The sequence below is a fragment of the Melanostigma gelatinosum genome (assembly GCF_949748355.1).
Source record: "Melanostigma gelatinosum genome assembly, chromosome: 11".
NCBI classification, from domain to species: Eukaryota; Metazoa; Chordata; class Actinopteri; order Perciformes; family Zoarcidae; genus Melanostigma; species Melanostigma gelatinosum.
In genome coordinates this window covers 1,255,018-1,278,766 of record NC_136644.1, presented here as the reverse complement: position 1 = coordinate 1,278,766, position 23,749 = coordinate 1,255,018, and the positions used below count along the sequence as shown (strand labels likewise).

At 49.3% G+C, this 23,749-nt stretch overlaps 1 protein-coding gene across 4 annotated transcripts in view; it reads left to right on the top strand.

Annotated features, from left to right (window-relative positions):
* The window catches only part of rgs12b (regulator of G protein signaling 12b), a 35,687-nt gene extending 12,312 nt beyond the window's left edge, over nucleotides 1–23,375 (top strand). The window contains exons 5-18 of one of the 4 annotated variants that reach the window (XM_079278722.1): nucleotides 10,969–10,990; nucleotides 15,405–15,574; nucleotides 15,681–15,773; nucleotides 15,894–16,037; nucleotides 16,720–16,902; nucleotides 17,245–17,395; nucleotides 17,508–17,602; nucleotides 17,737–17,949; nucleotides 19,170–19,243; nucleotides 19,398–19,524; nucleotides 19,740–19,836; nucleotides 19,955–20,022; nucleotides 20,994–21,165; nucleotides 21,533–23,375. In XM_079278722.1, the coding sequence (XP_079134848.1) occupies nucleotides 10,969–10,990; nucleotides 15,405–15,574; nucleotides 15,681–15,773; nucleotides 15,894–16,037; nucleotides 16,720–16,902; nucleotides 17,245–17,395; nucleotides 17,508–17,602; nucleotides 17,737–17,949; nucleotides 19,170–19,243; nucleotides 19,398–19,524; nucleotides 19,740–19,836; nucleotides 19,955–20,022; nucleotides 20,994–21,165; nucleotides 21,533–22,137 (2,214 nt within the window). In that variant the 3' untranslated portion in view covers nucleotides 22,138–23,375. Of the gene's footprint in view, nucleotides 1–10,968; nucleotides 10,991–15,404; nucleotides 15,575–15,680; nucleotides 15,774–15,893; nucleotides 16,038–16,719; nucleotides 16,903–17,244; nucleotides 17,396–17,507; nucleotides 17,603–17,736; nucleotides 17,950–19,169; nucleotides 19,244–19,397; nucleotides 19,525–19,739; nucleotides 19,837–19,951; nucleotides 20,023–20,993; nucleotides 21,166–21,532 lie in introns of all 4 variants that reach the window. The other 3 variants (XM_079278721.1, XM_079278724.1, XM_079278723.1) reach the window with 3 other exon arrangements.
* Nucleotides 23,376–23,749: the final 374 nt, after the last annotated feature.

Here is a 23,749-nt window from a genome sequence, read left to right as displayed (position 1 = left end):
GTCTTTCACACTCGTCACTTCATTTTAATCAGCACACAAATAATTACATCAATGATTCATCACCAGGCGGTGACATCGGCAGCACCGGTGCATTTATTCAGACCTTTGAATTGCCCACCGGGGTGTGTGTGTGTGTGTGTGTGTGTGTGTGTGTGTGTGTGTGTGTGTGTGTGTGTGTGTGTGTGTGTGTGTGTGTGTGTGTGTGTGTGTGTGTGTGTGTGTGTGTGTGTGTGTGTGTGTGTGTGTTTCACTGGGGAGTAGATGTCCCCCCCCCCCCCCTCCTCTATTCTACCTTTCTCTTCCGGTCGTTTGGCCTTTTTCTCTTGCTTCTTATGCGGTAATGTCCACAAACAGAAAGGGCTTTGTGTTGTGAGAGGGGAGAGAGGTGTGTGTGTGTGTGTGTGTGTGTGTGTGTGTGGTGGGGGGGGGGGGGGGGGTGATGGGGTTCGAAGTGTTAGCCTGTAATTCTAATGAGCTTTGATGAGCAACAAACTGACATTCCCCTCGTTAGTGAGGCCTCAACACAAAAGCACAGAGTATAGATGCACGCACACGCTCAGGACAGACCATTACTCTATCATTCCACACACACACACACACACACACGCTCACACACACACACACACAAACACACACACACACACACAGACAGACAGACAGACAGACGGTGTCTTATGACAGCAATGAGAGGAAGGAAGTCAGACTGTGTGTCTGGAGTTCAGTTGTCTGATGAACTCGTCATGTCGTAAAAGCATGCCGGCTTTGTTGAAAAGCACAAATGTTAAAAACCACAGAAAGCTGTTTTAAACGCCACCGCCAGCCCAACAAACAGCAGCCTCACAGCCGATGACATTCACAACGCTCAGGCTTGAAATGTGAACAACGTGACCGTGGGTCCCACCTGTGTGCGCTGCTTTCTAAATAAGACCCAGATGATCACGTCGAGGGGTTGGACGCACAAATATAAGTGCCAAACAGGCACAAGAGGTCGTTTCATTTGCTGGCTGATTGCTGCGTGCCGTTCTGCTGCAGCTCCGTGATGGTTGAATCTGCTCTTTGTGGAGCTGATTCGAGTGTGGCCTGAATCAACCTCAGAGCCGTCGGCTGGCTGTCTGATGAGGGTTTAGCCTCTGGTCAGCAGAAAGCCGGTTCACGGATACCCAGGCCAAGACTTCCTCTTCTGTGTGCCGCTCATTGGTTATCGTCCGATTAGCATGATAATGGAGTTCAGAGACGACGTCCACGACCGTTTTTCACAAATAGACGAGAGCTAAGAAACAGCACCTCGACATGCAACGAGTGGAGCCGGAGCCGGGGATCGAACCGCCGACCTTCTGATTGAAGGACGGCCCTTAGCCACAGTCGCCCACTGGTTAAAACAAGTTGGTGTGTTATGGTCGTAGTGCAAGGTTGGTCACGTGAGACACGCGGGTCGTTCATCGATCGACCATCATCCTTTGGTAACCCTGACCCAGTGGTTCTGTTGCATAAACGTAACTTCAGAAGTTTATTTTGAAAGGACAGCATGCATGTAACTACATCAGATCGATAGATACTTCATCATCGATCCACATGTTGACATATCTCGATGCCACGGCGGTGTTACACCAGTGAAGGTGTTTGAAAAGGAGAATGAAGGAACTTTGTTTGTAGTTGTCCAGAGCTCCACATCATTATGTGAAAGCAGGACCTGAATATCTTTTGAGAACACTTTAAAACGACGTTCTGATGAGCGGAAAACATTGTGTTCCAGCGAGGTCGAGGCTGAAAGCGGCTGCCTCCTGTCTGGACAACGCTCTGTTGGTTATTCATCAGGGCTGAGTGTGAGCGAGCAGGTACTTCACCCGCTGCCCTCCCGCTGTGTGTGTGTGTGTGTGTGTGTGTGTGTGTGTGTGTGTGTGTGTGTGTGTGTGTGTGTGTGTGTGTGTGTGTGTGTGTGTGTGTGTGTGTGTGTGTGTGTGTGTGTGTGTGTGTGTGTGTGTGTGTGTGTGTGTGTGTGAGAGAGAGTGTGTGAGTACCTCCAATGTGTGTGACGCATGTTGAAGAATGCAGTTAGGTTGCACACAGCACACGATCATCGCTGCAGATATCGATCATTGGCGTCAACGTGATGATAATTTTCATCACGTACCCGTTTCTCTCTGTTGAGTTAAACGCCGGCGCTGCGTCGATGTCTGTCCTCAGGTCTCACATGACGAAGACGAGACGTATGTCCAGGAAGCACTCCTACACAAACTTTTTTCACATAACTTCTCTGTCTTTCTGCCGTCTCTCGATCCCCCGGGATAAATCATTGCTATTCGCTCCGTGCATCTATTTCTCCATGTTCTGCCTCTTTTGCCTCCACCCCCCCCCCCCCCCCCCACCCGTCATGAACGTCGTTTACTCTGCATGCTCCAGATATGCATGTGGCATACTAAGCAGATGACAGAAGAGCACCGAGGGTTGTGTGTGTGTGTGTGTGTGTGTGTGTCTCTCAGCCCACAGCAGTGTGGGAGGAATAGAAACGATAGAAGGGTGGGTGGGAGGGAGCAGGGAGGAGGAAGAGGGGGATGACAGAGGGAGGGAGGGGAATCTAGCGTCAATCTGTAGCGGTTGGACATTTGAAAGCCGTAAAGCTTTGCAGCTTTGTGTCTCTGCGCGACACACACACACACACACACACACACACTCAACAACTGATGACAATGTGCACTGAAGGAAGCTTTCACATGCAGCGCTGAGGATTACTTGTCTCTTCCTTCATGGAGCAGCAAACTTTGACCGTTGATTCTGAAACGGCTGCTGATCCAGTGAGTAAACGTGTGAGTGTGTGTGTGCGTGTGTGCGTGTGTGCGTGCTCTCCTCACATGTGATGCAGCCTGTATTTGAGTGATGTCTCCCTTGCTTCTGTCACATATAACAGGCAAGCTGTGTCACGCAGCCGTGCCTGTTTTAGACCAGCATCGCTCTGATGACATCACATGAAGAACCAACACAAATGCATTTCTTGTCAGCTTGAATTTGAATCCTGATCAAACTCTGGCTGCAGATTGTGAAGCGTTGTTTGTATAAACCTGAAACTGTTGAATGACAACGTTCTCTTCATCTGTGGTATTTGTGGAAATGTCAATTCATGCTTATCATTCAGTGCATTCTTATTTATAGATTAAATGAAGTCAATGCTCTAAACTTTGGTGGCCAGGCCCTGTCTGTGGAATGACGGGTCATGTGACCTGTGTGGGCCAATCACGGGTCGTCTGTGCTCCGTTGAGTTAAAGGGAAACCTGTTGATTCTTCGGTTCAGTTGAACAGAAAGCGTACGAGCTGCTGTTCTGTGGATCTTGAAGGAGTGTTATTCTGAAGGTGTGTGTGTGTGTGTGTGTTCGTTCCTCGTGATATCCCCTGGGAGCAGAGTGTGTTAGGAAAGGAAAATCAGATGATGAGACAGAATCAACGCTGTTTGAGGCGGTAGTGTGAGGCGGTAGTGTGAGGCGGTAGTGTGAGGCGGTAGTGTGAGGCGGTAGTGCGAGGCGGTAGTGCGAGGCGGTAGTGCGAGGCGGTAGTGCGAGGCGGTAGTGCGAGGCGGTAGTGCGAGGCGGTAGTTCGAGGCGGTAGTTCGAGGCGGTAGTGCGAGGCGGTAGTGCGAGGCGGTAGTGCGAGGCGGTAGTTCGAGGCGGTAGTGCGAGGCGGTAGTGCGAGGCTGTAGTGCGAGGCTGTAGTGCGAGGCTGTAGTGCGAGGCGGTCGTTTGAAGCGTTAGTTTGAGGCGTTAGTTTGAGGCGTTAGTTTGAAGCTGTAGTTTGAAGCGGTAGTTTGAGGCTGTAGTTTGAAGCTGTAGTTTGAGGCTGTAGTTTGAGGCGGTAGTGTGAGGCGGTAGTGTGAGGCTGTAGTTTGAAGCTGTAGTTTGAGGCGGTAGTGCGAGGCGGTAGTGCGAGGCTGTAGTTTGAAGCTGTAGTTTGAGGCGGTAGTTCGAGGCGGTAGTTTGAGGCGGTAGTTTGAGGCGGTAGTTCGAAGCGGTAGTGCGAGGCGGTAGTTTGAGGCGGTAGTTTGTCTGTTAATTGAATATCCGTCCTTCAGCCAGTCTGCTGTGGATCGTCTGCTTGTTCCTCTTTAGTCGTTCAGCACGAGTCATCGTGGTTTGTAAGATTTCACCTCTTTCCTTGTTTTGCAGTTTTACAGTGTTTGGGACTTGATGCATGCAAGTCATATTCATTTGAATATTAAGTGGTATGTGTCGTCTTTAAGGGAGATCTGACAGTCACCATAGTGATGAGACAAACAGCACAAACACTGCTCATCCGTACAACGTGTTTCTGTTATGTTAGCCAACACAGGTTGACTTTTTGAGTGTGTGTGTGTGTGTGTGTGTGTGTGTGTGAGGTCTCCATCGTGACAGAAGAGGGCAGTGTTGAGTTTTGTTGAAGAAACAGAGCGGCGATGAACTCTTCTCTGATGAACAAACATACTTCTGCTGTTGTTGCTGCTGCTCCCCGGTTCTCTCCAGTACTTCATTCAACTTCACTCCGTCAGACCTTTTAAAGTTCCCTCAATGTGATAATGATTTGCAAACACATTGAACATCCTGTCTTACAATGAGATCATAGAAATGTTTAGATTGTTTATAGCAAGGTAGCTAACAACGCTTTCATGCTGCAAATCAGTCAAAGAGCAGTCCAAGGTTAGAAATAACCAACAGAGATATCACTGTGACAGATGACTGGAGCCTAATATCACCCACTTAAGGCAATAAACTACAAACTATAATTCAAGCGTATACTTGTGGGTGTATACTACTCTACTCGTCAGAGAGAAACCAGCGTGCTGCTCTGAGGTGAAGCTCCCGAGGTTTACTGGCTCTTCAGGTGTTTTAGATAGAAGTTGAACCAGGTTTTATAAAGTAGGGGTCCACTGGGGGGCTCTGCTGTGTTAGTGGGGGGGGGGGGGGGGGGCGGCTTAGTGCTGGAGCCATCCCTGATGTTGCTATGATACGAGGATGTTGACATTAGCTTTAACAACAATGCAGCGCTGCGTTCTGAGAGAGAGAGAGAAGAGAGAGAGAGAGAGAGAGAGAGAGAGAGAGAGAGAGAGAGAGAGAGAGAGAGGAGAGAGACGAGAGAGAGAGAGAGAGAGAGGAGAGAGAGAGAGAGAGAGAGAGAGAGAGAGAGAGAGAGAGAGAGAGAGAGAGAGGAGTTTACTCCAGTTGACCTTTTAACAAACCTGCAGAAAATATCCTCAGTTTATTTTAAAGCGGCGCTAGAAGATAAAACTCTCCGCTTCCTCTCCTCCTCTCCCTCTGCTTATAACGCATGAATCAAAGACGATTCATTTCATAAATCACAGAAAACATCCAACTCGGTTGAGTTTGACGTAAACCTGCCTGTGATGTGGAGAGGGGAGGACTTTGCTGCAGCCTGTCCTCCCTCCCCCTTCTTTGCAACTGCAGCGTGATGGGGGCGTGTCACTATGGAAACAGAGCCGTGTGTGTGTGACTAGAATGGAACTTCATAGTCAGTCTGTCAGCTTAGTGTGTGGAGGAGTGTGTGAGAAAAAGGAGACGTATTGATGTAGTAAGAGTGAGATACAGTACATCTAGTAAACGCAACTTTAGCAGATAGTTGAGGCTAATTCCTAGGTGTGTGTGTGTGTGTGTGGGACAGATGTGCTGAGGCATGGCTCCATACAAGCCAGCTGTCTGCATGGATTTCCTGCCCGATAGGTAGCTGCTCTGTGAGCGTCAGCGTGTTTGTGTGGCTCAGACATGTAGATTGAGCAGTCGGTGGGTTTGCTCCTGTGTGAGAGGAGGAGAGCAGGATGAGCCTGAGGAAGAGGCTCTCCTTCAAGAGAGTCTGGAACTCCAATACAGTGAGTAGCACACACACACACACACCTACACACACACACTCACTGTACCAGCGGTCTGCACGGAGAGGGAAGAAGAGACTCACTCACTCATTTATTTATGTCCGTGGACGCAAACTTTATTAATGCTCGATTCAAACATTCTGTGATTTATGAGCCATGGTTGTTTTTAATAACAAACCAAAGTCTGGCTGCAATGCTGCCAAAGTGCTACGAGTGGAGAAAAGAATCTGCAGTTCTGCTTCTGCTGCTGCAGAGATCTCGTTGGGTGCATATACCAGCGCTGTTCTGCTCACTAAAGTGAGAAAGAGGAGAGATGGAGGGAAGAGGGGACGATGCCCACAGCAAAGGACACGAAAAGAGGAATCCATCACCGGCAGACCATTGCAGAGGGAACACTGGGATGGGAGGAGCGCATAGAGAAGGACCGATTTGAAAGGGATGAAGACAAAGTAGAGGGAGAGGAAGGAGCTCCCGGGAAAGAAACACGGCAAAAGTCAAAAAGTGGCGTGTCTGGTGAAGGAGGTGTGGAGTGTGTGTGAAGGTGAGACAGAAAGACCAACGAGAGAAAGCTCCAGGCTGTTTCCTCTCAAAGCCAGATGTGTGTCGGGCCGGAGCGGGAGATGGAAACGAGGAGACAAATGGAGGCAAAGGCAGAAAGAGCTGATTTCTTCTTTCCTCTGTGAGTCATACGGCTCGTCCTGTGTGTGAAAGATCGTGAGTAAAACCAGCTGTACACAATAGAAAGGTGTGCTGACTAATATCCTGTGAATTTCACTGAAGTCAGCTTGCAGACTGGCAGCTGTGCGTGTGCTCAGACAGGCTGATCTCGTGTTAAAGTCTCACTGAAGGCAACGCGCCAAGTCAAACACGTGCATCGCTCTGAGCCGCTGAGTCACACCTCCTGTGTGGCTCTATTGGAGGAAAACAAACATTATCCACATTCCTTCCTCTCACAGCGGCTGCAGAGTGGTTCCTGAATGCAGCGCGGGGATTTGGGGGCTTTGTTACAGAAGTCCAGAGACGGCCACAGAGGATTCCGCTTCAGGAATAAGAAGAGACGTTTTAAAATGTGTTGGGAGTCGTTGAGATGGCGATCGCACGGCTTCCATTGACTCTTGAGTTCTCCTGCTCGCTGTACGTTTGTTATTCATCGATTCAGTCTGAAGTGATTCCATCCGTCTACTTCAGACGATGGTCGCGCTGAATGAACGCTCACAGCTGCAGAGCCTCATTAGACTTCTGGATCATGAACCTAATGGGCCTGTTGGGCTCAGCCGGTCCTCTCTGAGTTAAACTGCACTAAAGTTCAGCGGTTTCATGGAAGCCAGTCCTGGCACGGGGACTCTGGTCCGCTCAATGGCCGCCACTATTCACCTCCTGTTCAAAGTAAACACACAGGCACACACTGAGCCTGTTGGAGCAACAGCTTCCTCCTCAGCTGTGTGTGTGTGTGCGTGTGTGTGTGTGTGTGTGTGTGTGTGTGTGTGTGTGTGTGTGGGTGTGGGTGTGTGGGTGTGCGTGCAGGGAAAATCTGTGTTGTGAATGCGAAGTCACCTTTTAAGGACAGCGTGTGTGTGTCAGTAGTTCAGTTATAGGTGTGGTCTCCTGGAGCTGCGCCAGTGTTTACAGGTAGACCAGTAAATGGACGATATGTTCAGTGTTGGTCCATATTTCAGTCTCTTTGGGCATCTTACACACACACACACACACACACATATACACACACACACACACACACACACACACAAGGATCTCATTCCTTACCAAAGGTGGCAGTTGCAGCTCCTGTGTTGGAGCCAGGAATAGGTTCCTGTGGTACAAACAGTGTTGTCTTTGTGTGTGTGTGTGTGTGTGTGTGTGCGTGCGCGTGTGCGTGTGCACGTGCACGTGCGCGAGCATCTCCACCCTGACAGTTTCTCCCACAGATCTTTATTCACCCTGTCCCGTGTTACTGGCTGCTCTGCGTCTCATCCTGTAAAGCAGAAGAGTCCTTTTCCAGGAATCATCGTGCACCCATGCCTATGAAACATGAGATTGTTTCAGGAGACTTTTTTGGCTCTTAACTTATTAATATTATGATAAGAAGGAGAGTAAACGGCTGTAAATTGTAACTGTGTTTAGTTTGAACCCAACGTCCAGACTTCATAACAGATGATGTAAGCCGCCCCTCTCCCACTAGTCACAGCTAATAAAGCACTTGGGACCCGTACGCACAGTGACCACGCACACGCACGCACGCACGCACGCACGCACGCACGCACGCACGCATGCATAAAACCAAGGAGGAAAAAGCCAGACATGTAGCTACAAGGTGGCATTTTATGTTCAGGGAGCTGAGAGCAGGAGGATGTTGGTGTACAAACATGTTGTGACCTGCGGACAAAATAATGATGTTTGTGAAGCTGCACAGAATCCATCGGTCATTTTAACGCCGCTGATCAACAAAGTGACAATGCAACACAACACTACACGTCCCAGCGGCACCGCGAGCGGCAGCAGCGATGCGCTGTGAGGAGAGCAGCCCGCTTTGAGTCAGAGCGATGAAGACATGTGACATTCAGCCGTCTTATCTTCTGTTGGACTGAGAGTGTGTTCATTGTGTCACATCAGCACTTCCACTGTATCGCTGTTCACAGCACTTCTCCGTTTTATTTTAAGTTATTTTATTTATTTTTGTGAATTCCGAGATAGTTCACGATGTGTCGGCAAAAACTGAGTTACTGGAGCAGTTATTAGGGCATTAGATATGATGTCACATCACTGAATACCAACTATTAATGATCACATTTATCATTAAACAAAGACATGTCGTGGTTCTAGGCTCTGAAATATGACAGTTTGAAGGTGTCCTCATCGACTACACTGTTTATTGATGAATAAATAATAATCTGATTATTTGATACCTTAAAATATGTGTTACTTGAGCTGGTGAAGAGAAAAGAGTGTGTTTATATAAATAAATACAGACGCGAGCAGCTATGCATGAATCAGAACCAGAACATCCCAGCTGAGCGTTTGGATCCACGTCTCACTGCGATAGATGTGACTGAAGTCTGCAGAGGCAGCACGTCGACGTCATTACATCGTTGCTTTTGTGATTTATCGTTGGAGCAAACTGCTTTTCTACTTCACTGCTGACGAGATATCATTTAAAAAGTGCAGGATCTCATTTCCCTTACTTCTGTCTTTTGTTTTGCTTCCACCCTAAAGATCCACCTCGCAGCCTTTCACTGAAATGGAACAAATATTCCTTGAAGCGACTCGCTCTGTCCAGAAGAAATCAGTCGGTTTGAACTCGCACAATGTGTCACCGCGCGCACATTCTGAGGTTTCTTGCCACGTATGTGGAAGCCGTAATCAGTCACGTGGTGCTGTGTCACCTTTTCTCTGCTGATCTGAACAGTGCATTTAATAAAGTCTCATTCATACCTGTGAACAATCAGCATCAGCAGCAAACAACCACACAGGATATTGGGGCTGTGACGCAGCGGTGAATCCCTGCTGCCAGTAACACTGAAGTGATGTCGCGCTCTAAGTTTGAAAGCAATGGAGGCTCACGGTAGAACGCACGGATATATTTCATATCTTGATTCTCTGTTGTCGAGCCATTTTTCCAGCTTCTCTATGGATCGGGGCTTGGGGAGAGAAGCTTAAGGAGGAAAAGTCTGGAAAACACCCAGTCTCTCCCTGTGGGCTGTCAGGAATGACCAGGATCTGCCAGGAGAGGGGGAGGAGGGGGGGGGGGGGGGAGGGGACTGACTAGAGCGAAGAGTGGAGGGAGAGAGGTTGTTATGGGGGACAAAGGCAGAAAGAGGGGGAGACTGGATCGGAGGAGAAGAACAAACACAATGAGGAAGTTTGAAATGGGTTCGAGGTGCGGGGGGGGGGGGGGGAGAGGGGACTTGGGGCCTCGACTAAGGGCCAAACCACTCCACCACAGAGTGCGTCTGGAAGTGATCACATTTGAGCTCAATGGGGATGGGAGGTGAACACACACACACAAGAGACAGCTCCAACAGATGTCGACCACATGCATACATAGCCTACACCCATATGAAATATGAAGCATGTCTTAACACACACACACACACACACCAGAGGCCGAATACACGCTGGTGAAATGTGTGGGAGTCTAATCCGCGTGTATCGGGTAACCGGTTCACTGGTGAGGTTTCTCCCTCTGGTCCTGAGCGATGGTTCAACCTCAACTCGTCAGAGGACGGTCTGAACAGCTGATCCCGGCGGTGAGGTCGGCTGTGCCATCTGGTGAGGACGGCTTGGCTCGAGTGAGGAAGGAATCGAACCGGCACACGCGCTGCACCGGCGGGTCAACTCCATCACCTTTGATTGGTTTAAATGTTTACATCGACTCTTAGTATCGTGTATCCGCCAGTTTTTTTTCTGGTTTGTATTTTTGACGAGTGACATGCACCAACAGAAACACAGTGTTATCAGGTTCTGGCACATTTACATACAGTGGTGACCTGGTAACTGAATCTGCATATTGATGAACCGCGGGTGGATGGTTGTTGGTGTGTTAAGATGCTGCTTCCTCACCACAGAGACTCTCTTTGTATCCTCACTGTAAACGTGTCTGAATGTTTCAGCCGATGTTGAGAAACTGACTTATTTTGATAGAGAGAGGGAGAGGGAGAGAGAGAGAGGAAGACTCGGCTGTGACTCTAACGTGAGTTTGATCTGAAAATGCGATTTAGATATGCAAGCAAACATCACACTTCACTGTGAATTTGGGGGCAGGTAGGCCTACAGTTCACCTTTTCTCTCTCTCTCTCACACACACACACACACACACACACACACACACACACACACACACACACACACACACACACACACACCCACCTCTCTGAGGAGGCTTTCTTGCAAAGCAAGCACAGCCAGTTCACAATGAGTCCGCCCACACACCAGACAATGAGTGTGGGTGCGCCGCTAACCTGCCTGTCATCATGTGAAAGTGTCTGCGTGTGACGATGAGCCGGGTGAGGAACGCAGTCGTCTGCGTCTGCACGCTCGGACAGCTGGTGAACTGTGTGGCTTGTATGAACATGTCTCGTGTGTGCGATGAGGGAATCTGCTGATCCATGTCTTTCTCTGCTTCTTTACAGTCCACTGCAGTCTCCGATGGAGGTGAGTAGACACGTCTTCACACCATCTGACTCTATTGGCTTCTCTGATTGCTTTCCCTCGTCCTGAAGTTGTTGTGATCTACTTTAAGTAGCATTTAATGGGATGAAGTGAGTCTTTTGTGTCGGGCCACACACGCAGCCATACGACCACGCTCATTGATATCTGGCTGCGTTTACTGAATTCATAGAAACAACAGACCGTCTGTTGGACCTGATCGCCGTCTGCCCCGCCTCCTGCTCACAGTCCCACGTTAGAAAACATGAGCTGCACAACAACAAGAACTCCCCGACGTGAGAACAGAACATGGTGCTGTTCAGCAGAAGGATAAACATCCTCAGCACGAAGTTACACTCGTGTGCTTGTGAAACAGCATCGGGAATTAAATGTAATCGCTTAATATGTGAAAGTATATTACAAATATCTGTTCTGATGAATTCCGTGGGGTCAGTAGTTCTAGTTGGCGTGTTTGTCGTCTGTGTTCCCTCGTTGTCGTGTTGGACCTCGTTGGAGGTAAGCTGTTGGTGTCATGAGCGTAATTAGCATGCGCCAACAACACCAACAGGTCTCCCATAGGAGACTTCTGTTGGTGCTTCAACGCCTCACGAGTGCACATGAAAGACTCAGTTAATGGGAGACGAGAGATGAGAGGAGGGAGACTGAAGGGCCATCGACATGTTTCCAGCCGATGTGGAGTGTTTGTGTTGTTCGGGTGAACGTGTTGAAGAGAGGATGTGTTGTTTGTGAGTGAAGTGGAAAGCGTGCTCTCAAGCATGTGATGTTCAGCAGCATGACGCTGAAGAGACGAGTGGAAATGGTTCCTCTCAGGTATGCAGAGGAGGAGGAGTGTAGATCACTGTCACCAGGTAGGAAGAGAAGAGTCGCTGCGTGGACTCCAGCAGCGTCTTCAGTGACCAGAGGAACCTCGATGGATCGTCTGACAGAAGAGCAGCTTCTATCAGTGATCCTGTTGCTCATTGGTCCATCAGATGTAAACACTGAGGAAAGGGTACTCGTTGGCCGTACTTTTACTTTTAGTCCCTCGAGTTCATTGTGATGCTAAACATGTGTCTGCGCTGTTGAGTGAGATTATGAATGCAGAGCTGCTGCTGTGACTCCAGTAACGCTGTGAATGCTTCCTCACAGTGATCTCATGCTGCTGACGTTCACTGGGCTGCTGTTTCAACTCACGCGCTCTAATTGCAGTTCTCAGGTTCTCAGGTTTTGCATCGTCATGAACACAAGTTCTTCTGAAGCGTGTTTCCTGTGCGCCAGCAGTGATGCAGCTACACACGTATGTTAATGCAGCAGTGCGACATCGACAGTGGATCTCAGGCCAGTCGTGACTCGCATTGATGTGTCAATGGAGCCGATCTGTTCAAGTGAGTTCAGCGTTTACGTGTCATTAGACGTGCGTCAGCAGCTCGCCGGTAGACAGCAGAGCATCACACACGCGTGTCAGCTGGTTGGAGGTACTTCGTGTACTCGCTGGCTTGCTTTCAACAATAAATACGAATTCTGTAAATGTACTTATTTGTCTATTTGTTAGGAAATGAATGTTTAAGTCAGGCCCGATGTTGCCTTCCACATGAAGGAATGATCCCAGTGACGTCCAGCAGTGAAAGTGTTCCAGCAACAGTTCAGGCCGTTGTTGTGATGCACGCGACTAGATGTCTGTTGAACACAGCAGATAGACGACACTGACACGGTCCGCTGTCAGGCCTAAAGCAGCCGGCGTCACCCACAGGACCACTGAGCCGCACTGCCAACCAGCAGCAGAAATTGTATTCATTTAGATCTTTCATAAAAGTCAATGAAATAATAAAATAGGTTGACTGTGTGTGTGTGTGTGTGTGTGTGTGTGTGTGTGTGTGTGTGTGTGTGTAGCTGCATGAGGCCTGCAGGTCTCATTCGTCTCATTCGTGGCCCTCCTTTAACAAGCTCCTCATCAATACTGCTGTGTGTGTGTGTGTGTGTGTGTGTGTGTGTGTGTGTGTGTGTGTGTGTGTGTGTGTGTGTGTGTGTGTGTGTGTGTGTGTGTGTGTGTGTGTGTGTGTGTGTGTGTGTGTGTGTGTGTGCGCGCGCGCACATGCACATGAATGCACTTGTGCTCTGGCGTTTTTAGTTCCGTCCTCCGTTGGCTCTGAATTATTTATCATCTCAAGGCCTGTGTGTGCTCGGATCACTTACCTGGAAGCTCACAGCGGTGTGTGTGTGTGTGTGTGTGTGTGTGTGTGTGTGTGTGTGTGTGTGTGTGTGTGTGTGTGTGTGTGTGTGTGTGTGTGTGTGTGTGTGTGTGTGTGTGTGTGTGTGTGTGTGTGTGTGTGTGTGTGTGTGTGTGTTGTGACCTGACTCTCTCTGGTCTATCAGGTTGTCAGCCAGGTTGCTCACCACCACCAGCCTCTCTCTCTCTTTCCTTCTCTCGCTTCCTTCCGTGGGATGTTGTCAGCAGTGTGTGTGTGTGTGTGCGCTCTGTCTTGGACCGTGTGTCCGGCCTGGTGTGTTTGACCTGATAGTGTCGGTATGGATGGGGGGGCTTGGTTGCCCCTCAGGAACCGCTACCTGCTCTGCTGGCACCACAGTGGCTCCTACCAGCTCTACCCAGGTGAGGATCCAGCTGCTGCTTCAAGCGCTTCTTCTCCAACGACAGGAAACGTCGATTTCAGGCACGAAGAGCAAAAACAACATCTTTGAGGCTTTGATGCTGTGGATCAGTTCGCTTTAGTTTAGTGACTGAAATGTGATCGAAGGATTGTCAATCACAGCGGCAACACGATGCAGATGGTCTGAGAAATGAATTGTTCGTCAAAGGACCAGCTGCAGGGTGAACCTGCCTGTTGCTGCTGGTCTTGCTGGTCTTGCTGGTCTTACTGGTCTTACTGGTGTCCAGTACCTTTGCTCTGCTGTTTCCTTTCTCCATGACGGTCACAGTGAGCGTTAGAGTAATAAGAGCACTCTGTTACTGAGCTCTGCTGAGCAGTTTAATGTCATTCACACATGGATGTAATTTTGCTTTGCAAAGTCAATGATCTGAAGTATTCACTCATCTTCACTTACATTTTAGTTTTGAAGAGGAAGAGGAATGTTTCATCTCTTGGCAGTGACGTGTCTGACAGAACTGTGTTGTTGTTGATGGATTGTGACGGCCGGTCTGTGACACTGACAGCATCAGTGATGGAAGGATGGAGGGATGCGTTCCTGTCTCCCATTCACAGCGATCACCACCGAGCAGACGCACTCGCAGCAGTTTGGAACTGAACGAGAGTGAACGAGCCCGACGGGTTGAAGAGACACAATCCTCAGAATGAAAGCATTGATAGCTTTTTTAAAAATTGTGAAAAAGCGGATATCTCAGGGCAATTCTTTATTAATAGCCAACGTTCTAAGTTTGGACCCACACAGGACCAGCTGTGAGCAGCAGACTGCTCTTTCAGTTGATCTACTAGATCGGCGTCGCCTCGGCCACCTGACGTGTGACGCCGTCCCTCCGGCTGTTCTTGTTCTTGTTTTATCTCAACTGAGGAACTCACTTTCAGTTCTTTGGGCCTGGAGCTCTGGAGCTCTGGAGCTCTGGAGCTCTGGAGCTCTGGTTCTTCTCAGCTTCTCTCCTTTGCTTTAGAAGTCTAAACATGAGGAAGACGGACGTACTGAGGTCTTGCGGCGCTTTAATGAAGCTGGGAGTTGTTCGACTCTCTTTTCCACAGCTTCACTCGTTTTGTGTTTTACGTGAGTCTGATATGATGCAGAGCAGCGGAACACAGTTCTTTGCACTGTGAACATCCGGTTCACACGTCTCCGTCTGTCAGCGGGAAGAACGCAGCGGACGCACACGTCATCTTTCACTTTGGTTCACGTTGCAACACTTTGGCCTCGTGGAGGTCTGTGCTCGCCGAGGGCTCTTCTGGATTCATGTGAGATATAATATATCATGTCAAACTTCACGGCCGTTGCTTGGCCTGTGGCAGGAATAGGAGACACTGAATTATGAAGTACATTTATTTGCAACACAGGAGTTGAAAATAGTCGGGCAGATCAAATGTGTGATGTCGGCATCGTAGGGATCGTGTGAGTGAAAGCGTGCTGCAGCGCTGATGTGTTGCAAAGAGACGGATGAAGCAGCGGCTGGAGGAGGCTCAGCTGAATGGCTGTTACTCTGATGGGACTCCAGGCCACTGGCAGTGCTGCCTTCAGGTGAAGCCCTTCAGACAGGAAAGATAAGCACTTCCACCCCATCACCCTTCTTAGACCAGACCAACCGTTGATCGTGCTGTTGTGAATGTGCACATGCAGTGAAGTATGGAAAGCTCAAATTGAGATGCATTAAAACAAGTTTTGCAATCATTACACCCTGAATCAAATCACACTGGGAGACACCCAGAAGTCGCCGCTCCAACCAGTTGTTGTGTGTGTTGTGCAGAACTCAACAGCGTGGAGCTGCAGGGCTGCAGCAGCGACAACAGTCTGAACAGTAACGCCAGCCTGCCCAGCGTCCAGAGCCACCGGCGCCACACTGAGAGGAGAGTGGCCAGCTGGGCCGTCTGCTTCGAGCGGCTGCTGCAGGACCCCGTGGGCGTCCGCTACTTCTCGGTACGACCACGGCTGCTGGTGCACATTCACGTGACAGACTTCCAAAAGGACTTTGTAAAGCAAACCTCTCTGGTGTCTAATTGTTGATCCACATTTGATGCTTCAGGAGTTCCTGAAGAAAGAGTTCAGCGAGGAGAATATCCTGTTCTGGCAGGCTTGTGAGTTCTTCAGCCACGTCCCTGAGAATGACAAGAAGCAGGTAACAGACGTGCAAGATATTGTTTGAGGGGCGATGTTATGCTTTATGATTCCTTATCGGCTCTTATCACCGTGTCTTTTTCAATCTAAACCTCGACCTCCCCTCCACCTCCTTTCCCAGCTCTCTCAGCGTGCCAGGGAGATCTACAACAGCTTCCTGTCCAGCAAGGCCACCACACCGGTCAACATAGACAGTCAAGCCCAGCTCGCCGACGACATACTCAACGCCCCCCGACCCGACATGTTTAAGGAGCAGCAACTGCAGGTAGCGTACCCGCCAAACACAAACTCAAGGACTTCTTTGTCGAACTCTCGAGGTGATGAGCAGCCAGGAGCTGAGCTAAGACGACACTGACCTCTCACCTTCCTCGTGAAGGGGGAAGTGAGACTTGTGCATGTGCAAGCTCACATGTACACACACACACACACACACACACACACACACACACACACACACACACACACACACACACACACACACACACACACACACACACACATCAGAGCCAGAGATGAGATTTTCCACGATACCCTCGGACTCATTGGGATCTCGTGCCACCGTTGGAGAAGCATCAGTTCTCCTCAGAGGACGGACACAATTCATTTCCTCTGGGATTTCAGGACTTGAACAACCTAAAGGGGCTGCTGATGGGATGTTAGACGTTTACTTACATTGTGACATTTTGACCATGCGTTCCAACATCTGTGAATATTGTTTTGTCATCCATTGTTTCAGCCTTTGCCTCTGTTCTTCATTGTATTCTCAATCCTCTCTCATCTCCCCTCCTTTCATTCTCTTTTTTACCGTTGCATGATTTCCATCCTCTCTTCCCGCCTTCCATCCCCTTTCTTTCTAAGTTTTCTTTATTTTGTGTGCGCTCGTTCAATCCTTCCTGCATTCTCCGCTGCCCACTGATTACTCCTTTCCTTCCTTTTCGCCCCTTTAGATCTTCAACCTGATGAAGTTCGACAGCTACACGCGGTTCCTCAAGGCTCTGCTGTACCAGGAGTGCATGCTGGCAGAAGTGGAGGGGAGGCCCCTGCCGGACCCTTACCACATCCCCAGCAGCCCCACCTCCAAACACAGCACCACTGGCTCCGACCGCTCCAATCTCTCCACACCCAAGAAGGTAACGCAACACAAAGCCTCCATGAAGACTTCCTCTGGGCTGCATCTGGTTTCAGTTTAATGTCGGGACACACTGAAACATTGAGAAATCTATGATCTTACATGTATGAGGATGAAGATCACAGAACTGCTTTTCAGATTGTTTACAGTTCTGTGAAGTGACCCATCCAATACGAATGACCCAGATAAAGAAGCTGTGATGATCCTGTGCCATCGGGCTCGTCTGTGTGTGTTTCTGTGTGTGTTCTTTAATGGGGTTGCATTCATCCGTTAGTTGGTTTCTTTGTGTACATGTGTGTGCGTCTGCCCCTCTTCATTGCCGTTGTGTGTGTGTGTCTGATAGGAGGACAAAAAGAGCAAGTCGGGCAAGTCTTTAAATGAGGAGAGTCGGGATGATGCAGGAGACCGGAGGAAAGGCATCTTCTTCTCCTGGTCCCGCAACAGGAGCTTCGGCAAAGGCCCGAAGAAACGAGAGCTGACCGACTTCAACTACAGTCAGTCGCTGAAAATGTCTGAAAATGTTTTGATTTAAAAGTGCTTGTATTGCAATCGGTGGACATAGAGTTGCAATTAGTAGACACGACTGACGAGTGCATCGTTCTTCAGATTTATCTGGCAGCAATGGCCGCCGTGAATCCCAGGGCTCTCTGTCCTCAGGAGCCAGTCTGGAGCTGGGGACGTCCGGGTTAGGGAAGAACGAGGTCAGTCTGGGAAGAAGTAGTTCACACGTTGCATTAACACTGAGAATACTGAAGAAATGTCAGACTGGCTGTTCTCTTCTGTTTCCATCCCTCCTCTCACCCTCCCTGTCCGTGTCGCTGTGTTCTTGCTTCAGGGGGATGTTTCCCGTGGCGCAGTATCGGCGTCCAGTGAGAGCGGAGGGGGCAGCGCCCCCTTGAGGCAGTGTAACATCAGTTTGCCGGACGGCTCGTGTTGCTCTGTGCCTCTGAGGGCCGGGGTGTCGATCAGGGACCTGCTGCTGGGCCTCTGTGAGAAGCTCTGCATCAACCTGGCAGCGATAGACCTCTTCCTGGTTGGAGGGGAGAAGGTACGACACAAGTGGATGTGGTGCTGTCCTAAATACCTTTATTATGGGCTTCAAAGCTCTTTATACAAAGGATCAGAAACCACAAGAAATCACACTGAACCAACGCAAACACAACGGCAACAATCCATATCGTCATACAAGTGTCTTTGCATCCTTTTAGCTCATTTTTGGAGAGTTTTATGGCCCACAAACTTAATTTGTTTAGTTTTAATTCAGTCTCATTGCTCAAAAGGCAATAAATTAATAATATGTTGGTCATATCAACTTCATAAGGTCACAATATGACAAACATGTTTGATGGACCAGGCCAAAAACAATATGAAAGCAGTTTTAAACTGAGAGAGACCAGAGAGATCTTTTGTTGGTTTATTAAGTCAGTAATCGCATCTTTCATGACGACACTCTTATTCTCTGTCTCACTCTCTCTGTCTCACTCTCTCTGTCTCACTCTCTCTCTGTCTCACTCTCTCTCTGTCTCACTCTCTCTGTCGCACTCTCTCTGTCGCACTCTCTCTGTCTCACTCTCTCTCTGTCTCACTCTCTCTGTCTCACTCTCTCTCTGTCTCTCTGTCTGTCTCACTCTCTCTGTCTCACTCTCTGTCTCACTCTCTGTCTCACTCTCTGTCTCACTCTCTCTGTCTCTCACTCTCTCTGTCTCACTCTCTCTCTGTCTCACTCTGTCTCTCTGTCTGTCTCACTCTCTCTCTGTCTCTCTCTCTCTCTGTCTCACTCTCGCTCTGTCTCACTCTCTGTCTCACTCTCTCTCTGTCTCACTCTCTCTCTGTCTCACTCTCTGTCTCACTCTCTCTCTGTCTCACTCTCTCTGTCTCACTCTCTCTCTGTCTCTCTCTGTCTGTCTCACTCTCTCTCTGTCTCACTCTCTGTCTCACTCTCTCTCTGTCTCACTCTCTCTGTCTCACTCTCTCTCTGTCTCTCTCTGTCTGTCTCACTCTCGCTCTGTCTCACTCTCTCTCTGTCTCACTCTCTGTCTCACTCTCTGTCTCACTCTCTCTCTGTCTCACTCTCTCTGTCTCACTCTCTCTCTGTCTCTCTCTGTCTGTCTCACTCTCGCTCTGTCTCACTCTCTCTCTGTCTCACTCTCTCTCTGTCTCACTCTCTCTCTGTCTCACTCTCTCTCTGTCTCACTCTCTCTCTGTCTCACCCTCTCTCTGTCTCTCTCTGTCTCTGTCTGTCTCACTCTCTCTGTCTCACTCTCTCAGCCTCTTGTTTTAGACCAAGACTGTATGACATTGTGCTCCCGGGACCTCCGACTAGAGAAGCGCACTCTCTTCAGGTACAGTAATGAGAAGAACACATCATGACGCTGTCAAACATTTCAAACCAACACTGGCCGTTAAAATGAGAGAAAGTGGTCGTCTTGAATCCATCGCTGCCGTTTACGCTGCTGCAGCATCCTACAGACAACATGGATTTGTTTTTCTTTCCAGGCTGGACTTGGTCCCTATTAACCGCTCGGTGGGCCTAAAAGCAAAGCCCACCAAGCCAGTGACGGAGGTCCTCAGGCCGGTGGTGGCCAAATACGGCCTGCACCTCGCTGACCTGGTGGCACGCATCGTAAGTCACTCTAGCTGCTTGTGTACAGACAGAAAGAAATAGACAGACAGGAGTGTATGTGAAGACCTCAAACTCATATCGTGTGTGTGTGTGTGTGTGTGTGTGTGTGTGTGTGTGTGTGTGTGTGTGTGTGTGTGTGTGTGTGTGTGTGTGTGTGTGTGTGTGTGTGTGTGTGTGTGTGTGTGTGTGTGTGTGTGTGTGTGTGTGAGATGCAGAGTGGGGAGTTGGAGCCGTTGGATCTAGGTCTTCCTATATCTAACCTGGATGGGCTGCGAGTGGTATTAGATATTGCAGAAAACACCCCTGGAAAGGGTGAGTAGCACACACACACACACATGCTGTCCATACAGAATGTGATCTGCTGTCTCTCATTGACAGCATACGTTCAGCATCGTGCTGTCTCAATGCATCAGTTTGCTTCCTCCAGCAGACAAACAGAAGGCAGCTCCCTCTCAGGGCCTCGCCCCGGCCTCCACGAGCAGAAACCAGTCGACGACAGTAAGATCTCCTCCAGCATCGAATTTCCCGTTTTCTTCTCGCTCTGGAATGTTCCATAACCCACAGAATGTCTCCACTTCCTGGTTGATGATGTCACGCTACTAAGTGTCTCCCTCGCTGTCCTCGATCGCCCATGTCTGTTTGCAATGTGTGTTGAAAGCGTGCTCAGGTGTGTGATGTGCGTCTCTGTCGGCGTGGGGCTGGATCTATGTGCACTGTTGCTGTGGAGCTCCGTCACTCTCTCAAAGTTGCTCACGCTCCGTTGTTGCGGTCTGCCTGCGGCCGAGTGCATCGTGGACTTTCCTCTCTGGTTTTCTGGTTCTCTTTCTTCCATAACGAGCCCAGTGGGCAGGCGACAGTAGCCCGACCTTTGCGGAGCGTTTGCTGGATCTCACGGCCTCAAAGACTCCCTCTGTGCACCTGCAAAGCACTGAGTTGGTGGTGACGTTAGCACTGTGGAATGCATTGTGGGTTTCCTTCAACCTGATCCATGACCATCTGTGATGGTCGTTTAACCCTTTCCTGGTTGATTATAAAAGAATCTTTTGTTTCCCACTTGAAGGGCGGGAGTGTGGCTTTGGGGAGTAGAACGTTGGTCCCTCTGGTGTTCCGGTGTGTGCTGCTGTTACCCTCCATGCTGGCAATGCTTCGCGCACACTGTGCTAAGCATTGTGCTTGTCTGAATGGAACATCCCAGCTGTCTTTAGATCAGACGTTTTCATAGATGTATGTTTTACTAGAAGTATACTTGTCATAGATTTATTTGTTACATAAAACCAACAAACTCATCATCATAATTATTTTCATCCTACGTAAACGTGTGCCCCCCCTACTCCCCCATCAAAGTCTCATTCTACACGTTGTCCCCGTCCTCCCCATCAGTAGCATTAGTCCCCACGTGTTGTCCTTACTTGTGCCCATACTTGCACCGTGATGACTTAACAGGGCTCCGCTCTCATTGTGGCCCCCAGGGGGAGAACAGGCCGTCAGGGAAGGCCGGGTCAGCCCACCCCCATGGGGAAAACGGCAAGACTGGGCCCAGCCCTGACACGAGCAGCAAGCCCTTACCCAGCCACTCTGTCTCTCTCCGCAAGGCACCGGAGAACAGAAAGCAGAAAAAGATTAATATAGACGAAGCTGAAGGTAAAGACTGAACCACCTCCCTCTCTCTGTCCTCTTGATTCTGTAGCTTGGTTGCTGTGATCACACTAACCCTTCGGCCTGTCTGCAGTATTGATGAAGCAGCACCAAATGCTTTCAAAGCTAGCTAGCTACATGTAGCACAGTCACCGCTGACCTCTCACCTTTGACTTGTCTACCTGATTAATACAAACCTCCTGCTGCATGTTTCTCAACTACAATGGACGAGGTTTACTGTTTTATGATGTTACTTTTTGGTGATTATTCATTTATGTGTGTGTGTGTGTGCGTGTGTGTGTGTGCGTGTGTGCACATGCATGAGCCTGTGCTTATGTGCACCTGTTTGGTGTGTGTGTGTGTGTGTCTGCAGAGTTCTTCGACCTAATATCCAGAGCTCAGAGCAACCGAGCAGATGACCAGCGAGGTCTGCTAAACAAAAGCGAGCTGCAGCTCCCAGACTTTCTGCGCCCGTCGCCAGCGGCCACCAACCGGGCCGGACCTCCACCCTACGCCTCTGAGCCCGGTTGCTCCACGCCTTATTCCCGAAACCCCAACAACGGCAGCTTCCCGAGCAGCGCCCACCGGGGCAACAAGGTGAACATCAACGACAGGGGAGGCCCCCACGTGCTCAATGCCAGCCGTCAGTCCCAGAGCTTGGACTCTGCACTGGGAACTGAGAGTGGAGGGGGGAGGAAAGCCAGACCCCCTCCTCCGTTTCCTGGCACCGTCTCCCCCATCCACCCGTCCCAGGGTGCACAGCGTGGTCTCCTCCAGGACTCTTGCAGGGGAGAATCGGTCCAGATGCTGGAGGAGGACACGCTGTCTGATCTGACTCTTGTGGGAGAGGGGGACATCGACAGTCCCAGCCTCGACTACATCGCTCCCTCCGCCCTACAGTGCAAAGCCCACCCCCACCCCCGACCCCAACAACAAGCACAGGGCGGTCAGCCGAGCTCAGGTACTTCCCCCGTGTGACCTCCAAAAACGTTTGAACTTTCACCTCTTCCTTCACCTGACCGTAAGCAGGACCGGAGACCCAATAAAGTCCGTTTGAAGTTGATTGTTGGTCAGTCGGCCCAGAATGCATCCAGATCTCCTCCCTTTATCTCATGAGTCACTTTCTGCCGTCTCATTAAAATGTATTGTAAAATACAGTAAGAAAGGTGAAAGACTGAGCTCTCATCACGGCCGTAGACATGAGTTTTAATAGAGTCATGAAGTGGAGCGCAGTGATGCATCGACAGCCTTCATGTTAACAGCTCAGACGCATAAAGAGAGGAAATACATGGATGCATCTCAACGTGTGCAGACATTTCCCTGCGTGGTTTGTATCTGTGTGAACCTTTGAGCCGCAGTGTAATTACTTTCTAGAGACTTTAGCTCGATGGCCGGTGCCAACCCCCCCCCCAGTGTACAGAGTCTAACAGCACTTTAGCCAATTACAAACAAGACTTGACACATATTTACAGATTTTTAAAAATCATTTTCCTCCTTTCACATTACTTAAACTTTTCAAAATGTCTGTTTCACGCTACAGGTGGTTGAGCTGCCAGAGGTTCCTTTATGAATCACAGCTGTTCCTAATCCACTGAGGTATTGAGCCAACATGGCGGTCCAGACCCGTAAACACAAGCGTACGCTGCAGCACACGTCTGCTCAGCTGTTTCTTCAGCACTGGAGCACAGTGCGCTGTGTTTCCACCGCTCTTCTCTCACCTCGGCCATTTCTGGTGTCACTCGTGAGAGCAGACTGCAGCCAGCGCACACCTGCAAACTCGCTCTCTGACCAAATACACCAGACGCGTCTGCACCGACTGTTTGAGCTGTTTTCCCGCCTTCTTCTCCGTTTCCCTTCTTTGCACTACATCCCTCAGCAGCACCTGTTCTTCTTTTTCTTTGTTCTTGACACAGTCAAGCAATTCAACAGTGTTCTGAACCGTCTTTCCTGCAACATCTTAGCTGGAAACATTGGACCAACAAGTCAAACCCTTTCACTGTTTGAAGGTTTCTCTCCTCCTTCATCCTGTATTATATTGTCAAGAAGACTTTAATTTATCCCACGTCCTTTTCATTTTTACAATCTATCAGTTAAAAGTATTAATTTGTGTGTCGTCAACTTAGTGAAAGCACCGTATTGCTGTCGTCGTCGTTGAGTTGCAGCCATGCTGTTCCTTCAGTTGTGTCACAATAGAATCAGTTCTCCTCTCTTCTCATCAGTTGACTGTCTGTAAATAGATCAAATAAATGTTTTAAAGACTGAATTCTCTTCTGTTGAGCCTCATGTGAGCGTCCTCCTTTTGTTTCTTATACTTTCAAAAATATCCGATTTATTCTATTCTCCTCACTTAATGTCCTCTGAATGTGTGCGACCTCCCGTCCATTCATCTCACTTGATATTCCTCTCTCTCTATTGCCGTGTGTGTGTGTGTGTGTGTGTGTGTGTGTGTGTGTGTGTGTGTGTGTGTGTGTGTGTGTGTGTGTGTGTGTGTGTGTGTGTGTGTGTGTGTGTGTGTGTGTGTGTGTGTGTGTGTGTGTGTGTGTGTGTGTGTGTGTGGGGACGGGGCTATTAGCTATGCATGGGTTCTCCT